Source organism: Somniosus microcephalus, chromosome 27 (assembly GCF_052327205.1).
Source record: "Somniosus microcephalus isolate GS21.2 chromosome 27, FLI_Smic_1.0, whole genome shotgun sequence".
Lineage (NCBI taxonomy): Eukaryota > Metazoa > Chordata > Chondrichthyes > Squaliformes > Somniosidae > Somniosus > Somniosus microcephalus.
This window is the reverse complement of record NC_141013.1, coordinates 13,349,007-13,366,912: the sequence shown is the minus strand read 5'-3', so window position 1 is coordinate 13,366,912 and position 17,906 is coordinate 13,349,007. Positions and strand designations below refer to the sequence as shown.

The 17,906-nt window shown below is 44.4% G+C and overlaps 1 protein-coding gene across 1 annotated transcript in view; it reads right to left on the bottom strand.

Moving 5' to 3' along the window:
- The window catches only part of LOC147099983 (aggrecan core protein-like), a 54,616-nt gene extending 37,509 nt beyond the window's left edge, over positions 1-17,107 (bottom strand). The window contains exons 1-10 of the mRNA XM_085968536.1: positions 17,038-17,107; positions 15,702-16,088; positions 14,146-14,320; positions 12,556-12,683; positions 10,936-11,229; positions 8,480-9,178; positions 6,736-6,910; positions 3,771-3,898; positions 1,135-1,428; positions 122-493 (exon numbers count right to left, since the gene is read on the bottom strand). Of these exons, the coding sequence (XP_085824662.1) occupies positions 122-493; positions 1,135-1,428; positions 3,771-3,898; positions 6,736-6,910; positions 8,480-9,178; positions 10,936-11,229; positions 12,556-12,683; positions 14,146-14,320; positions 15,702-16,088; positions 17,038-17,107 (2,722 nt within the window). The remainder of the gene's footprint in view (positions 1-121; positions 494-1,134; positions 1,429-3,770; positions 3,899-6,735; positions 6,911-8,479; positions 9,179-10,935; positions 11,230-12,555; positions 12,684-14,145; positions 14,321-15,701; positions 16,089-17,037) is intronic.
- Positions 17,108-17,906: the final 799 nt, after the last annotated feature.

Sequence of the window (17,906 nt, the reverse complement as noted above, 5' to 3'; positions counted from 1 at the left end):
AAACTGCAGGCTTCTCATTGACATAAGTTTAGGTTCCTCTAATATACAGTATTAGTTGCTCAGTTGTAATATTCCATCAATAACAGTTTCCCGCTCTCCATCCAGAAATAACAGTACTCACCAGGCTCGGCTGTGGGTGCTACTGTCACAAAGACTTTCTCAGCCTCTTGAGTTGTGAGATAGGCATCTGGGATGGCTTCAGTGGTAGGCTCAGAAGGCAGTGGTGCTGTAGTCCATTCGGGAGGCAATATCTTCACCTTTGGTACCACGTGGGTTGCTACGGTCTCTTCAATCAAACCCAATGTGATTGTGGGCTCCCCTGTAGTCTCCACGACAAAGATATCAGTCCTGCCTTGTTCAGCTTCCTCTGGACTCACTGTCTTAGCGACATCAAGCTCAACCTCAGGGGTTGGTGAGACCCTGTCCACTAGGATCACAGGTACTGTCAGCTTCTCAACCTCTGGCTCTTCAGTAACCACAGGAACAATGGCTTCTAAAAAACAAGTAAAATATAATAAAGACTAAGGATTCAAAGTTAGATGTAGGGTAAACTCCTTCTACATTGCACAACAATGTGCCTCAGTTCGAACTTCAGAAGAGTATTTCCTGTCATACCATTGTGGTTGACATGAATCAGTCATTCATGAAAGAAAGACTTATGAAATAATACTGAGCGGCCTACGGGTGGCGCTGTCCAGGGAGAGTATAAATACTCGGGCACGGGCCCAGCTTGCGCAGGACATTCTTTAACAGGAACTAGTGAAGGACACAACTAGACCTCCATGTTGTAAAACAGTTGATTAAAGCTTTAACGCTTAGACCAAGTGCCTAGTAGTTTTCTTACATCAGTGGTATTTTCCCATTTTACACAGTAACAATCCTGATAGATTCTCTGAGTTAGATTGCTAATTTGTGTTTTAGGGTGGCTTTATTTTTGTGGAATCATACCCATTAGGAAATGGATTCAGACTGTCTAAACTAATTTTGTGCAGGACCATTCGAGACAGCAGAGAGAGGAGACTTTCATTCGCTCAGTCTGAATGGGATCCAAAATGTACAAATCATCCAGCCGGTTTTTGTCCTTGGGCAAACCTCTCAACAAAAAAATAAATAAAACCATTTTTCATTGCTCACCCCTAAAGCAATAGACGTCATAGCGTGACTCAGGATCAGGGTATCCAGTCTGATCCACGTTCAGGTACACCGTCCTCACTCCAGCTCGACCACTGCCACAATACGGTCGGGGATTTTGGATGGGGTATCGGACACTGCCGTCTGATAGCCAGCCCGCTCTGCACTTGTCCATGCCCAGACTCCAGGCTGCGTATAGTTGGCCAGTGGTGGCTATCTTGGCATTGTGGCTGAAACAGTAGTCAACCGCTTCATCATAGGTAAATCCATCTGCCACAGTTGCGTGGAATACCTTCCCTATAACAAAAGTGCAAGAAATAAACAGCTTAGTAATGTCATTTTATGCACGTAATGCATGGACATTTCCCTCAGTGTTTTATATAAAGCACACATTTACAAATAGCACGCGTACAGATTTCAGGGTAATTTTTCAATGTAGAATTGTGCCGATTATATGTGCAAAATAACGGAATCACCCTTTTTTTAATGTAATAAATTATGGATTTCCTACCAACCCCTTTACAATTTATTTCATTTATATCTTGATAGAGAATTTTTATAATTTTGGAACTTGGTTAAATAAAAAGTTACGGCGCCTTAGCTCAGCCTGCCTGTCTATCGTAAAACACCCCTGTTGTACATTTCAAGTCACCCAGGTGCCAGCTGTGTGCCACCCACTGCGCAGCGCCGCCCATTCTACCCTCCTATACAAGGTTACATTTATCAGTGCCCTCGATGCTGAGAAACACAACTTAACCCTTCGCTGGCTGAGGGAAAGCAGCTCTGTTTAAGATAAATGTTACTTGCCAGCTTCTCATCACTGGCCCCTCCCCTACTCTCTGTTACAGCCTTTCTTGTCTCCAGTTTAATGATTAAAAACATGACCATTGCCTCTTTAACTTTCCTCTTTTATACACCTTCTTAAGTTCTAAATATGTCAGCCTACATTATTCTTCTCCTCTCTATATCCTCACTGAGTTGAAATCGAGACTTGTTGACTGTCTCCTACGCTAACTCTTCTTCCACGGACCTCAGAACTGTGGAACTCTATCCCCCCGACCTCCATACCACTCACAATCTACAGTCTTTTTAAAATGTAAGCTTGGTGTCATCTGACCCTTATTTCTTGATATATCTCCTCTTATCTTTTCTTTGGTCAACCTTGGTGGTTTCCTGCACTATGGCCCTCCGTTTGATTTCTTAATACAAAAAGGCATAAAAATATAAAGCTTGGAAGGAGAAAGACCATTCAGCCCATCACATCCGCTCCCCTCCACCGTCTATAGAGGATTGTCTTGGCCATGGGCTTCCCCCAAACATGGCAAATAAAGGACACCAGAGACACACCTGTTCAAAAGGACTCCAGTGTACTATACTGCTGATCATTACTCCATCATCCTCAAACAACTACACCTAGCTCACTCCCTTTTTGATTTCCAAGTTGACTGCCTCTGTTACAAATCAATGACTAGAATATGATAGAGCTGATCTAATGGGTGTTTCTTTCCTAAAACATGGATTGGAGATTGTCAAACATCATTGCACAATTTAGCTCCAAATCTTTGAACAACTTGCATTTATATAAGGGGCAGGATTTTCATTGGGCCATGGAGGTGGGATTGGAGGCATGTGGGGGGTTAAAATCCTGAAATCGGGGGGGCACGAACCCATCCCGCCCTCAACCCGCCTCCATGCCAGTTTCAAAGGAGGCGGGTACCCGACCCGCACTGGGACCCGCCTCCCCGAGGCGGGAAGGGGATTAGTGCCAATTAACTGCCTGTTAACAGGTAGTTAACAGGCAGTTTTTAGCCTAATCGCTATTTTCATTGTTGAAATGTGGGATTCCCGACAGCTCCAAACCATGCCAAGTTAGCGAGGCGGGCCATCGGGACGAAGGGCTTGGAGGGTTCGAGATGTCGGGTGTTCAGGTGAGTGATGGGTGCATGAGTGCAGAGGTAAGTCTGTTTGGCTTGGTCTGTGTAAAGTGTTTAAAGAAGTTCTACTAACCTTTACTTACCTTTACAGCCTTCCTTCCTTCAGGTCTCGGGAGTCCCTCATCTCACCGGCACAGAAAGCAGAATGGCTGCCAGCTGTCAAAAGTTCCAGCATTCAGCTTTCTGTTCCGGGGAGATCTCTAAATCATCCTGAGAGGAAGGAATTAACCTGGAGTACAGATTGTCAGTGTTTGACAGCTTCAAACAGTTGTGAAACGCTGATATTTCATCTGTCAAAAGGTCTTGACAGATGAAATGTCAATCTGTGACGTCACCTGTTGCCGGGTGGCCCTTAATTGGCCTGCTGAGCCCGCTGGCCGCGCTCAATAAGGTCAATCAAGTCAAAATCCCGTGGGTTGGCTAGTACTCAATGGAGGCGGGACTACAACCCCGAAAGTTGTAGTCCCACCTCCTACCTGCCTCCTTAATGAAAATCCAGCCCAATGTAGTAAAACGTCCCAAGGCGCTTCACAGGAGCGATTATCAAACAAAATTTAACACTGAGCCACATAAGGAGATGTTAGGACAGGTGACCAAAAGCTTGACCGAAGAGGTAGGTTTTAAGGAGCGTCTTAAAGGAGGAAAGAGAGGTAGAGCGGTTTAGGGACGGTAACTATGGGTCTTGGCCATATTTGGATACTGTACCATTGAGACAGTCGATGTAGCAGTAGGTGTCATAGGTCTCCTCGGGTTTGCGGATACCATAGCTTCTTACACCAGGGAAGCCATCTTTGTCACCAAAACAGCGTTCTCTAGGGTTCACCATTGGGTACCTAATCAAAAAAAGTTTGAGATATGAAAAACCTACAAAATTAACTTTTTGCCTTTGCTCAAATTTTGTCTCCAATCCCTGGGCAACAATCCGACCGTGGATAAGAAAGCGGTCAGCAATGTTCACCCAAATTTTTTTGGGGGGGCGTGCACGGTCCCGTTAACGGGCTGCGCGGCCCATTCAAAATTTCACGCAGGCGCAAAACCTCCCGTTCAAAAGCTGGTAAGCAGCCTGCGCGGGACCTCCAGACAGCTGCACAGCCGCGCAGCCTAGCGGGCACACTGGCGGTCCGCCTGCTTACTAAGAATGACCACTTGGGCGACTTACCTCGGGCCACCTTGTGCCCTTGGAACATTGGGTGGTCGAAGTTTGGAACTCTCTTCCGCAAACGGCAATTGATGCTGGGTCAATTGTTAATTTTAAATCTGAGATTGATAGACTTTTGTTAACCAAAGGTATTAAGGGATATGGGCCAAAGGCGGGTATATGGAGTTAGGTCACAGATCATCCGTGATCTCATTGAATGGTGGAACAGGCGCGAGCGGTTAAATAGCCTCCTCCTGTTCCTATGTTCCTATTACCCCATGAAAGTAGTCAACATCTTCAGGAGAGGAGGATGGGAGGGAAGATATCTGGAGAGACGCTAAAAATAAAAAGTTGGTCTATTCCTCCAAGTTTGTTGCTCTTTTCTAAAATCAAAAATGCTAATTTTTTGCTGCTCTTTACCATTAGTATCAGGCCGTCAATAAGTTTCCACTCAGTGTGAGAGCTGGATATCTTCCAAAAGTGGCGTTCAGCGATATTTCAAAGTGACGTGCGTAGAATTAGACCTGGGGCTGATCTGAGGGAATCAACTGAGTGGCGCGGTGTGAGGGAGCTGTCGGCAGGAGCTGGGGGGAGGTGGGTAGTTGGGTCCACTTGAGGCCGTGTGCTCCGCACAAGCAGGCTCTGATCAGAAAGGAAAGGAACCAGTCTTCACAGTGAAGAAGCTGTGCTACTGCTTTCATTGCAGAGACTCAGCGCGTCAATTTTTACTTTAGGATTTGCATTCTTAGAAACATAGAAGATAGGAGCAGGAGTAGGCCATTCGGTCCCTCGAGTCTGTTCCGCCATTTAATGAGATCATGGCTGATCATCCGAATTCAGTACCCTGTCCCTGCTTTCTCCCCATATCCCTTGAGCCTTAAGAAATATATCTAACTCCTTCTTGAATATACTTAATGAATTGGCCTCAACTGCCTTCTGTGGTAGAGAACTCCACAGGTTCACCACTCTCTGGGTGAAGAAATTCCTCCTCATCTTTGTCCTAAATGGCTTACCCCTTATCTTTAGACTCTGACCCCTGGTTCTGGACTCCCCCGCCATCGGGAACATCCTTCCTGCATCTAGTCTGTCTAGTCCTCTTAGAATTTTATAAGTTTCAATGAGATCCCCTCTCATTCTTCTAAACTCCAGCGAATATAAGCCCAATCGACCCAATCTCTCCTCATACGTCATTCCTGCCATCCCAGGTATCAGTCTGGTGAATCTTCACTGCACTCCCTCCATGGCAAGAACATCCTTCCTCAGATAAGGCGGCCAAAACTGCACATAATACTCAAGGTGTGGTCTCACCAAGGCCCTGTACAACTGCAGCAAGACATCCTCGCTCCTGTACTCGAATCCTCTCGCTATGAAGGTCAACATACTATTTACCAGAAAGAAAAAACTTGCATTTATATAGCGCCTTTCACAACCTCAGGATAACCCAAGGTGCTTTACAGCCAATGAAGTACTTTTGAAGTGTAATCACTGTTTTAATGTGGAAACACGGCAGCCAATTTGCCCACAGCAAGCTCCCACAAAGAGCAATGAGATAATGATCTGATAATCTGTTTTTTTCCAGTGATGTTGGTTGCGGGTTAAATATTGGCCAGGACACCGGGGATAACTCCCTTGCTCTTTTTCAAAATACTGCCACGGGAACTTTTATGTCCACCCGAGAGGGCAGACGGAGCCGCGGTTTAACATCTCATCGGAAAGACGATGACACAGGACAGGTTCCGATAGAGGGGTTTAAATTACAGTTTCCTTTCTATCGCACCAATTTAGGAGCAGAATCAGGAAGCACTTTTTCACACAAAGGGGAGTAGAAATTCGGAACTCTCTCCCACAAAAGGCTGTGGATGCTAGGACAATTGGAACTTTCAAGACTGAGGTAGATAGATTTTTGTTCATAAAGATATCAAAGGAAATGAAGCAATGGTGGGGAAATGGAGCCAAGTTACAGATCAGCCATGACCTAATTAAGTGGCAGAGCAGGTCAGGTCCGAAGGGCTGAATGGCCTCCTCCTGTCCCTAATGTTATACTGTGTAACTAATTGTAAAAATGTAGGAAGTCACACAACACCAGGTTATAGCCCAACAGCTTTATTTGAAATCACAAGCTTTCGGAGCGCTGCTCCTTTGTCAGGTGAAGTGAAGCGAAGCATACTGCCATCTGGCAGTTTTCTCTGACTATATATGCTGTGCCTGTATGCTTCTCTTCACTTCACCTGACGAAGGAGCAGCGCTCCGAAAGCTTGTGATTTCAAATAAAGCTGTTGGACTATAACCTGGTGTTGTGTGACTTCCTACATTTGTCCACCCCAGTCCAACACCGGCATCTCCACATCATAACTAATTGTAAGCGTTTGATCCTATTTGTATGCTGTTCAGCGGCAGTACTAGCCTGTGGATTAACATCACCGTTAAACTAGTGGATAAGGGAATGTCATACGATTGTGTTCACCGTGTAGGCTATAATTTCTTGTCGACATATCATTTGATCCAAAGGGATTTGGACAGCGTATGTTTTACCTGACAGTCTGGTCGGAGAGCCAGCCTGCGTCACACTGGTTGTATCCTTGCTCATAGGCTGCATGAAGCTGCTGAGGGGTGGCGATGACGGCACTATTTTCTAAACAGGCGATTTGGGCCTCGGTGAAGTTAAGGGTGTATCTGCTCGAAATAGCACGGTAATGGAAAACAATCCCTGTTGAGGAACAAATATGCAGGTGATTGAGCCGAGTCACGTAAAACGCGATGCATACAGTGGGTGCAACCTCACTATTACACCACTACCCCTCTGATATAATGCGTACTGGGCTTTTAGTAATACAGACAGCCGATGAAACAGCTCCTCTTACCGTGCATCCCTTACCGTCATACTTGACTCCCAAGGACACTACTAGAAAGCGTTACTGCATTTTGTATCGGAAGAGTATAACATAGTTTTGACATTCCACTGTGATCACTTGGGCTGTCAGTCATGTGGCAATTATACAGTACAATTGAGCGTGGATGAGAAGCAACCAAGATGATCAAAGGGGAAAGTTCCCCTTTGAGTCCCTGGGAAAGAATGAGCTAGAGTAGAAGATAGTGAGAGAGTAGAAGTGCAATGAGTCTTGATTGCAGCATAGTGAGGATACAGGCAAGAGGAAGCGTGCATAGAATGTCATAGTCAGAGCTTAAGAGGAACAAGACAGGAAGTTCTAAAGGAGCTGTAACCATCAAAAGAGTGACTATAATTACAGAGGAAGTAAATAGGAGGAAAGAGAGTGAGTAAAAACAAGATCTGGCAATTACCTCAGGACATTGGAACATCCCTGTTGAACTGCTTCAGTGACAGAAGACCACAATGTTGAACATTCTGCGATTGTACAGTTACCTATAGTTTCATACAAACCTTTTTGTTGGATAGTGTTCCACTCAGTCTGTGGCACTAACCAGCATTAGAGACTATCTGTGACTTTGGTCACTCAAACGACGAGAGGATGAGGTCCACTTCTACCTTATTGACCTTCCCCCCAATCCCTACAACTGTACTAAGATACACCAAAAACTCATCAACACGCTAGAACAACCTCCTTACAATATTTTTGTTTTTGGGCTATTATAATTTCCTCTTACACATTTTTAATAGGGTATTGGCTTTAAAATCAATGATATTGAAAGTCAGTTTACAGACAGAATGACCTCTTATTCCCCAATTAAGTAGCTACATTAGTAATAGTGCTGGTTGGCCTTTATTTTCTAACAGAACATTTGAAAATACGGTCAATAGTTTTTTTCTTAAAGATGATGTTCTTAAAAAAATAGATTGTGCTGTAGAAAGCATCTCTTATACATGATCAGGAAACATTTTTTATTTGTTCTTGGGATGAGGGTAACAATGGCAAGCCAATATTTATTGCCAATGCCTAGCTGCCCTGGGTGCATCAAGAGTGAACCCCATAATGTGGACCTGGAGTCATGTGCATGCCAGACCAGGTAGAGGTAGAAGGTTCCTTTCCCTGAGTGACCTTAATGAATCCATTGTTTTTTTTTTACAACAATCTGGCAGCTTTCATTATAATTTTTCCTGGTACCAGCCCCAAATTACCAGATTTATTGAATTCATTTTCATAATTTGCCATGACAGGGCTGGAACTCATAACCTCTGGGTTGTTAGTCCTGTACCATAACCACTAGGTTACCGGACCCTCTTCTGTCTTGATGAAATGCCACCACCAGATGACAAATTTGCTCTTGTATCCTTACTGTGGTAACTATGTTAACTTACCAGTTGGAGCGATTGGGCTGATAGGAATTACTTGTTCTAATGTTGAACTCTCTTCCTCTTCGATCAATTTTATGGTGATGATTTCTGTGATTGGGGTTCCTGTCTCTTGTGGAGCAGTTGTGAGTTCCTCAGACACTGCTGCAAGGATATCTGGAGCTGCTGTTGCTATAGCAACAACCTCCTCAATGGTGGCTGGAGTGTCCCGCGGAGCCTCTGTGACTTCTTCAAGCCTTGCAGTTGCTGTCAGTTCTTCAACAGTTGTTACCTCATAAACCGTGACTTCTGGAGGGGAGATCTCCTCAGTAACTGCTGATATGATTCCAGGGGTGGTTGGTTCTTCAATAACTGTTATGTTTTCAGGTAGGCCTGTCATTTTAGGAACAATAATTTCCTCAGTAACTGTTGCAACAGGTTCCTCAGAAGCTGGAACGCTGCCAATCTCTGGGGTGAGAACCTCTGGAGATATGGTCACCTCAGGAGCTTCCTCGGTGAATGGAAGAGTTACTGGGGCAAAAGGACTAAGTGTAATAATGTCTCCCCGTGCTTCTCCTTCTACGATTGCTTTTGTGAAGAAAACCTCTACCTTTTCAGTTATGGTTTGGATGGTAAAGGCGCTTCCTTCATCAGTAAATAACTCTTCTGGCTCCGTGGCTGGGTAGGTCAGTGGAGTTTCCGTGAATGCTTCTATATCAGACCTCACTGTCAGAAAATAAACATATTGAAGAGATTACCAATGAAGGGAGCACTATAGGGAGGACTCCTACTGCACTTCACTTTACATGGAGTAACATCAAATTCAATTCTATGTCAATCAAAGAGTGGCCTCAACCTATACTGTTTATCCTCATGCATCCTTAGCCCCTCTGTTTAGACTAAGGGACCTAGGCTAAGCAAGGCACATTAGTATTAGTATTACAAATCCGTTCGGGCTCATCAGGAGGGGGATTGTTAGCTCTGAGGACTGGGGCAAAAATTGGGTTTGTCCCATTTTTTCAGGTACATAACAGATGGTGTGCATGGAGCCAACTGGGAGGCCCGAAACTCGCCCTTAGGAGTGCTGTGGCGACGGGAGGAGCACTCCTGTTCCTCCTGGCTCCACTGGAACGTTTAAAAAAAAAATTACTTTTTGGTGGTGGTTGATGCTGAGGCAGTAGCGACCGTTAAAGAACCCAAGACGGAGCAGGACCCGAGCCAGCTCCACTCATCGCTCACCAACTTAGTGCATGGGTCATGAAACAGGGATTTGGGCCCCTTACATACGTAAATGAGGGGCCTATGCAAGGGGGCCCAATGCCTGTTTCAGGCGAGCGCTGCGGGTGCCTGGCAGCCGCCTATGCTAATATGTACCCCCGGTGCTGATCGGGTGCAGGTCAGAATGTTGCTCCCCACAATTGGCCCTCGCTGTGCCTGTTTTAACAAACTCTTTCTATATAGGTTAACAGACACACACACACACACACACACACACACACACACACAGTGAGGATACTGCCATCTTCTCAGTTTAGGCGGGATTCAAACCCAGATCCTTGAAGAAGTGAAATTGGCAGTGCACTAACTCACAGCAAAAAATATTTCTCAAACTTTCAAAACTCTTCCAAAAGAACCTGCTTCTCATTAACATCTCCATATGTAAACTACTGTATTGTGAAAGTGATTGGAAACACTTTTCTATATTGTGTTCTGCGCTAACAATCAGAACCGGAAAAAACTTTAATTAAAAAAAAAGAGAATGTTTAGTAACTGATTAATACTGTTGAGTCCTATAAACCTGTCATATCCATCATATCTCTCAGTCTGTTCTCTTAACAGAGTTTAGAAGAATGAGAGGTGATCTCATTGACACATATAAAATTCTTAAGGGGTTTGACAGGGTAGATGCTGGGAGGATGTTTCCCCTGGCTGGGGTGTCTAGAACCAGGGGGCATAGTCTCAGAATAAGGGGTCGGCCATTTAGGACTGAGATGAGGAGAAATTTCTTCACTCCAGGTGGTGAATCTTTGGAATTCTCTACCCCAGAGGGCTGTGGAGGCTCAGTGGTTGAGTATATTCAAGACAGAGATCGATAGATTTTTGGATATTAAGGGAACCATAATATCCAAATATTATGGGGATAGTGTGGGAAGGTGGAGTTGAGGTCGATGATCAGCCATGATCTTATTGAATGGCAGAGCAGGCTCGAAGAGCCGAATGGCCTACTTCTGCTCCTATTTATTATGTTCTTATACACGGTCTGCTTCAATTACCTTCTGTGCAGCTTTATTACTCATTGGGTTCAACAGGTTCTCTTGGTTACCTTTCTTGCTCCTGTCTAATTAAAAAAAAACTTATATCCCATGGTATTTGAATTCTTTGCCAGAATTAACAATTTGCTTGTATCAGCTTCTGAGCCCCTTCATAATGATAATAACCAACATTTATAAGTCCAAGCAAAATTGAAATTCTTAATCTCTTACCACTGAAGCAGTAGGCATCATGGCGAGTGATAGGATCAGGGTAACCAGTTTGGTTGGGGTACCGGTACACAGTTCTTACGCCTATTAGGTTGCCACCACAGTTGGGTCTACTTTTTGAGATCGGGTATCTGACACTGCCATCAGCAAGCCAGCCAGTATTGCACTGATCCATGCCATCTTTCCATGCCATGTATAATTGTCCTGTGGTGGCTAACTGGGCATCTTTGTCATGGCAGGCTTCCATTGCTTCCTTAAAGGCATATCTTCCAGTGGTAGTTATGTAGAAGACACTACCTAGAGACAGAAAGGGGAAAAAAATTGAATTCTATCAGTTGAGCTACGCAAATCCATCGCAAATTCCAGCACATTCTTTCCAGAAAAATGTTACACCTGAAAAATCATAACAGAACAGGAAAAATCCATTGGGCCCAAAAGCCTGATCCTTTCACACTGATCAACCCAGCCAACCTGCCTTCAATTCTTTCTCTCTCTAGAATCGCATCTAATTGCCTCTTAAACCCATTTGTAATGTCTACTTCTGTTATGCTTTGGGTGAAAATGTTCCCCTGACTTCCCTTATTATTTTTAACTTCCTAATTTTAAACTAATGGTTTCTGAATCCATTGTGAAGGTGATCAATAGATTTGATGTCCAATTGCGTTTGGTTGTTGTGTAATATCGATGTGGCATAATCTGACCATTAAAATCCACCTACGTAACTAGATATTTTAAAGTTTCCAACATTAGTATATTAAAGACAACACAATCTTGCTTATAATTCTATTCTTCCCCCTGTGATAACAGGATTGGGAATGAGACACTCTCCAGGTATGGTGAGTCATGTGTATTCAACACATAAGGACAGCTTCAATTTGCTCTTCCACTGAACTGTTATGCTAAAATGATTCCTTGATATTTACTGTTGAGTAGCTACTTAGTCATGAAGGAGTAGTTAGTAATAAATCAGGCAGGAGAAGATGATTGGACCATTTGGCCTGCTCACCCTGTTGTCCACCTCCTTTGATTAAGATTTATTTATAAAATGTAATGACCATGAATTAGATGACGCACACTTGTCCATTTCCTTTCTGAAACCCCTTAAAACTTTCAGTTCTTCTGCCTGCACTGGTAGTTCAGTGTGTGTGGAGTACTCTTTTACTACAGAATTGTGTCTAAACTTGATTTTCTCTAGATTTGCTGATCTTGAATGTGATATTCTATATGTAGCAGAGAAGTTTATCTGTTTCCAGTTGGAGGATCGAAGAGAGTTAGAGGCCTGCATTTAGAAGAGGAGCCTAGATCTCAGCTAAAGTCAGGCTTGTAGTTTTAAAAAAAATTCATTCACGGATGTGATCTTCTGATCCTGCACACTATCTCCTTGCATCCTGCGCTGTGTTGAAATCAAGACTAATTACATCATCTCCCACTTTAACTCATTCTTTCCCAGGACCTCATAAGGTCCTTTGCTCTTTTACTTTCCTCTTCAATCAAGCTTTTAAAAGCTGAACTTTGGCGACACCAGGCCACATTCACCTTATGTTCTCTCCTACTCTTTTCAACCTTGCATCTTCCACTGTGGGCCTCAACCTGGGTTTCTCCAGGAAATAATACATTTCTTACCTTGAAATTCTTTTGCGAAACAATAAACATCATAGGTTTCATTTGTGTCTCTAACGCCATATGATCTGACACCTGGGTATTCATCCAAATTACCATAGCATCCCACTCGTGGTTTGTGAATTGGATACCTAAGAAAAGAATTTCAGAACGATCTGTCAGGAATAATGTTAGCAGTGTCTTTTTGTTCACTATAAACATTGGGTTCCACTGTAAAAGGTTTAAAATGGACAAAACAGGAACTAACTGTCTGGGCCCAGACCAACATCCTCAATCTTCTGTCTAATTTTATATGTTGGACTTGCATAATGTTCGTGACTTGGACAGGAAGTAGCAGTCAACCTGTGGGGATAGACCACCACTACCACAGTAAATATTGGCTCCATGGAGCATTTAAAAGGGGATTACCTGGATTCCTAACACAGCAGAGACTGTCTAATCCCATTTCGCACAGAAACCTTACAGTCAACAGATAAATGGAACTTTCATCCCAACAGTCATAGCTGGATTTGAACCAGAAAAGAAAAGTTGGTGTCCTAAGTCCATTGCACCAGCCAGACCCCATTTTAGTGGCTCTTACCAGAATAGATTATTGGATGATCCAATTTATTAGACTAAAGTCTTCAAATCTGATGGCTACCATTTGTTCAAATTCTCTATTCTACCTTATCTTTCCCCTCTCACAATAAGAGTGCTATTTGCTGGTGTCAATCTTGTATACCAATACTGCTGGAGGAGAAACTAAGGTAGCATTTGCATGAGTGCAGTAGGTATATTCTTACACTGGATGGCAGCTGACAGTAGAACTACTTGCTGTTGCTGAGATGCCCTGTGAAATACAGTTTTTAGTTTTAGGATAAAATATCGGTACAAATTTTAATGTAAATGATATTTTCTCACCAATCTTTCCATTGCTCTTGTGGAGCTCTGATAGCTCAATGGGTAGTTGCCCCACCTGGCATTCAGACCAGGAAGGTTCCACCTTTGATGCCCAGCTTGTGCCAAGTTAATCAATGTGTGGGTGGGAAAGGGGGCGGGGTGGGTAAGAGGAGATCGGCCATTGTTCCTGTCACCATCCAGTGAAAGGTCCACTTGCGCTGTTGTTGTGCGAGGACAGAATCAGGCTCAGCTGTAATGGCCCATCATGGTTGAATTGTCTGCCAACATTCACTATCCAGGTTGACACATGCGGAAAGGCTATTTCAATGAGGTCTTTTAGGGTTATTCATGCCCATGAAACCCTACCTCAAAATTAGTCATTACTTTCGGGGGCAGAGGGAAAAAATGGGAAATTTATTCCGGGATATAATGTTAGATCGTCTCTTATGTGCTGCAATGTAAAATAATTTGTGCACGGTATTAGTTCTAAAATATAATTCATATACATATTGAGGTAAATTGTGCAAGTCCCTCTGCCACTTGTGGGGCCTCACTGCAACTGGTGCAGATTGGAAATTTATGGATCGAGTGAGGTCTGGGAAAATTTGCTCCATTATATTGTTGTTAGTCCTTCTACCATGGGGCTTGATGTGACGTTCCGAAAGTGGTATCCCACAAAGATTTGTGGGGCAAAAAAGTAGAATTGGTCCAGACCTTACTGTTTGATCAGCCATCCATCCGGCATCACACTGATCATATCCATCATCATAAGCTGCCTGCAGTTGTTCTGGGGTTGCGATGGTGGCAGTGTTGTCAATACAAGCCTGCTGGGCTTTGTAGAAGTTAAGAGTGTATCTGCTGGAGATTGCACGATAATGGAAAACAACACCTGGAATCAGAAAAGAAAATGCAGGTAACAAACACACTCTAGATTTAAATTGTTGTATTTATAGGAGGTCATACATTGTTTGTCGGAAGGGTGTTGATATCTCAGTCTATTGCGGCTGGGTAAGTATTTTTATCGAAAAGACCCTACAAGTGATGTGAAGGTCTAGGTGGTAGGTAGGCAGTGGTTCATCATAATCAGGGCTTGCCATAGATGTCACAAGACTTTGCCATTACATTCTCCTCTTTTCATTGTTGATGCTGACTAAATGCTTCCAACTCTTTCATTTGGTCATCTTGTATCTTCTTCTTCTTAGGCAGTCCCTCAGAACCGAGGATGACTTCCTTCCACATTAAAAATGAGTTCTCAGGTGACTGATGAGTTCAATGCGGGACCTGCAGTCTCTGTCACAGGTGGGGCAGACGGTGGTTGAAGGGGCGGGTGTGTGGGGTGCTTGGGTTGACATGCGCTCCTTGCGCTGCCTGCGCTTGGCTTCCGCTTGCTCCCAGCGAAGAGACTCGAGGTGTTCGGCGCTTTCCCGGATGCTTCTCCTCCATTTTGTGCAGTCTTGGGCCAGGGATTCCCAGGTGTCGGTGGGGATGTTACACTTTTTCAAGGAGGCTTTGAGGGTGTCCTTGAAGCATTTCCTCTGCCCACCTGGGGCTCTCTTGCCGTGCCGGAGCTCTGAGTAGAGTGCTTGTTTTGGGAGTCTCGTATCGGGCATGCGGACAATGTGGCCCATCCATCGGAGCTGATCAAGCGTGGACAAAGCTTCGACGCTGGGGATGTTGGCTTGAGCAAGGACACTGACGTTGGTGCGCCTATCCTGCCAATGGATTTGCAGGATCTTGCGGAGGCAGCATTGGTGGTACCTCTCCAGTGCTTTGAGGTGCCTGCTGTATGTGGTCCATGTCTCTGAGGCATACAGCAGGGCGGGTATCACTGCTGCCCTGTAGACCATGAGCTTAGTGCCAGGTTTGAGATCCTGGTCTTCAAACACTCTCTTCCTCAGGTGACTGAAGGCTACACTGACACACTGAAGGCGGTGTTGGACTTCGTCGTCGACGTCTGCCCTTGTTGACAGTAGGCTCCCGAGGTATGGAAAGTGGTCCACGTTGTCCAAGGCCTTGTCGTGGATTTTGATAATCGGGGGACAGCACTGTGTGGCGGGGGCAGGTTGGTAGAGGACCTTTGTCTTACAGATGTTTAGTGTAAGGCCCATGCTCTCGTACGCTTCGGTGAAGGTGTTGATGATGGTTTGGAGTTCGACCTCCGAGATACAGATAGTAAACCCAGTGTAAATCTCTTCCTAGCTGCAATGTCAAAAATAACTCTCCAAAAAACAGAGAAGATAAACAGCAATAGAATAAAGCATAATATTTACCTTTAACAACCAACTCTACAATGTCCTGGCTGTCCTCAATACCATGCATCACCTCACAGCGGTACATTCCTGAATCACTTGATTGTAGTTTATCCAACTCCAAGGTAGCGTCACTTGGGATTTCATGGTAGCTTGGAAGCTTGACCCGACCTTTGTACTCTTGGCTGATCTTAACTTTTCCATAAGTGGCAACTACGACGACGGTCTCTTTCCCCCCTTCTGTGATTTTGGTCCATTTGATTCTTGGGGCCAGCAGAGATGCCAAGGGAGTGTCCGGTGAGAGTGGTGTGGAATTGATGAAGTAGCAGGGGATAGTCACAGAGCTCGCAAGAACAGCCTTCACTGGTGACTGCGCGGCAATCTTCACGCTCAGTGCCTTAGCATCATCTGTTAAACAGGAATAAAAAGACATCTCCTTACACCAGTAATGGGCCAGATGCAGTAGGATATTTGAATATCCCAATTTCTGTCTTTTCCAGAACTTTAAGAACATAAGAACATAAGAAATAGGAGCAGGAATAGGCCACTTGGCCCCTCGAGCCTGCTCCGCCATTCAATAAGATCATGGCTGATCTTGGGCTCAAAGCCACTTCCCTGCCTGCTCCCCATAACCCTTCACTGCCTTATCTTGCAAAAATCTGTCTATCTCCACCTTAAATGTATTTAATGACCTAGCCTCCACGGCTCTCTGGGGCAGAGAATTCCACAGATTTACGACCCTCTGAGAGAAGAAATTCCTCCTCATCTCAGTTCTAAAAGGGCGACCCTTTATTCTGAAACTATGCCCACGAGTTCTAGATTTCCCCACGAGGAGAAACATCCTCTCTGCATCTACCTTGTCGAGCCCCCTCAGTATCTTATATGTTTCAAAGACTGGGTACAGAAATAACCAATTACTCAGGGTGTCATTATACTGCTGATACTGGTTTGAGACAGGTCCATATTAGAATACCATGAAGCCTGCAGACCCAAGTTATACTGCTGGCTCTCCAGCCAGGAAACATGGAAATCTGATGCACAGCATGGTTCATGGGCATCTAAGCACCAGTTAAATTGGAATGGTAGTTCAGAGTTGATGGGACACTAGTCTCCTTGCTAACATTAAAAGATCAACAATGAAGTTTGAAAATTCCCCAGGAGATCCATCCTTTTGGAGGTCCACAATTCAATTAGCACTGACAGTCTCGTGGTACCTCGCACTAGTGGCCAGTGAGCATCGACAGGCTATTCAAATCTGTTGACAGTGGCATGTGCGTTACAAACTAAGCCGATAAGCTGACAATTTATATAGTACAGGTAATATATAATCATTAATGTATCTGGAAAAATTACTTACCAGAAACTTCGACAGAAATAGCCGCTGCGATCACTCGCAAACATACAAACACTAAAAGCAGAGTGGTCATAATTTATCTATAAAAGAAAAAGTTAAAATTGAGTTAGTACCATCCCTGCAGAACAAACACTGATGAATGTCAAAGGAAGTGGTCTCTGTGGGACTGGGGAATTATAGACAGTGTTGACCAGTGTGAGGGAGCCTCAACTTGCGAATGAATGAGCTGTGAAGCCTCTCTCGTCAACAATTTGCACCTAAATAGAGTTTTTTTTTCCATGATCGTGCATTTTAAGTGTTTAACAAGGGGAAATTGTGGACACTGAGCGGGAAGTGAGATTTAGGGAAGCAAAGGCATATTTGAAGAAATGGGTTTTAAGGAGGGCTCTGAAGGCAGAGAGAAGTAACAAGGTGAAGTGGTTTTGGAAGAGAATTCGGAATTTCTCATGCTGGTTATGGATTTGCCTCAGTTGTTAAAAGCATTGCCCGCTGTAGAACTAAGTCACGCAGACTCGGAAAGTCCCAGGCTCAGTGACAAAATCGACACTGAGCTAACTGATCTCAGGCGGGGCAGAATTGGGGTGCTACAGTTGGCTTCAGAGACTCAGGGCTAGGGAGGGGCTTTTGTTCACTACTGTGACTCTGGTGGCCAGGGCTTTGTAGGTGGACATTGGGTTGTGACACAGTTGGACTCAGCTGTGTGATGCCCTCTTTCCTCAAATGCCCTGCAGAAGCTTACTGACTAAGCGCACAGCTGAAAAGTTACCACCTGGGCGAGGGTACCAGATGCTTGCCAGGGTGCCCGTGGAATTATATCCCAGCCAGTACCTTCAGGGCAGCAAGGAAAGTATGACGGCCATTTACCAGTTTCG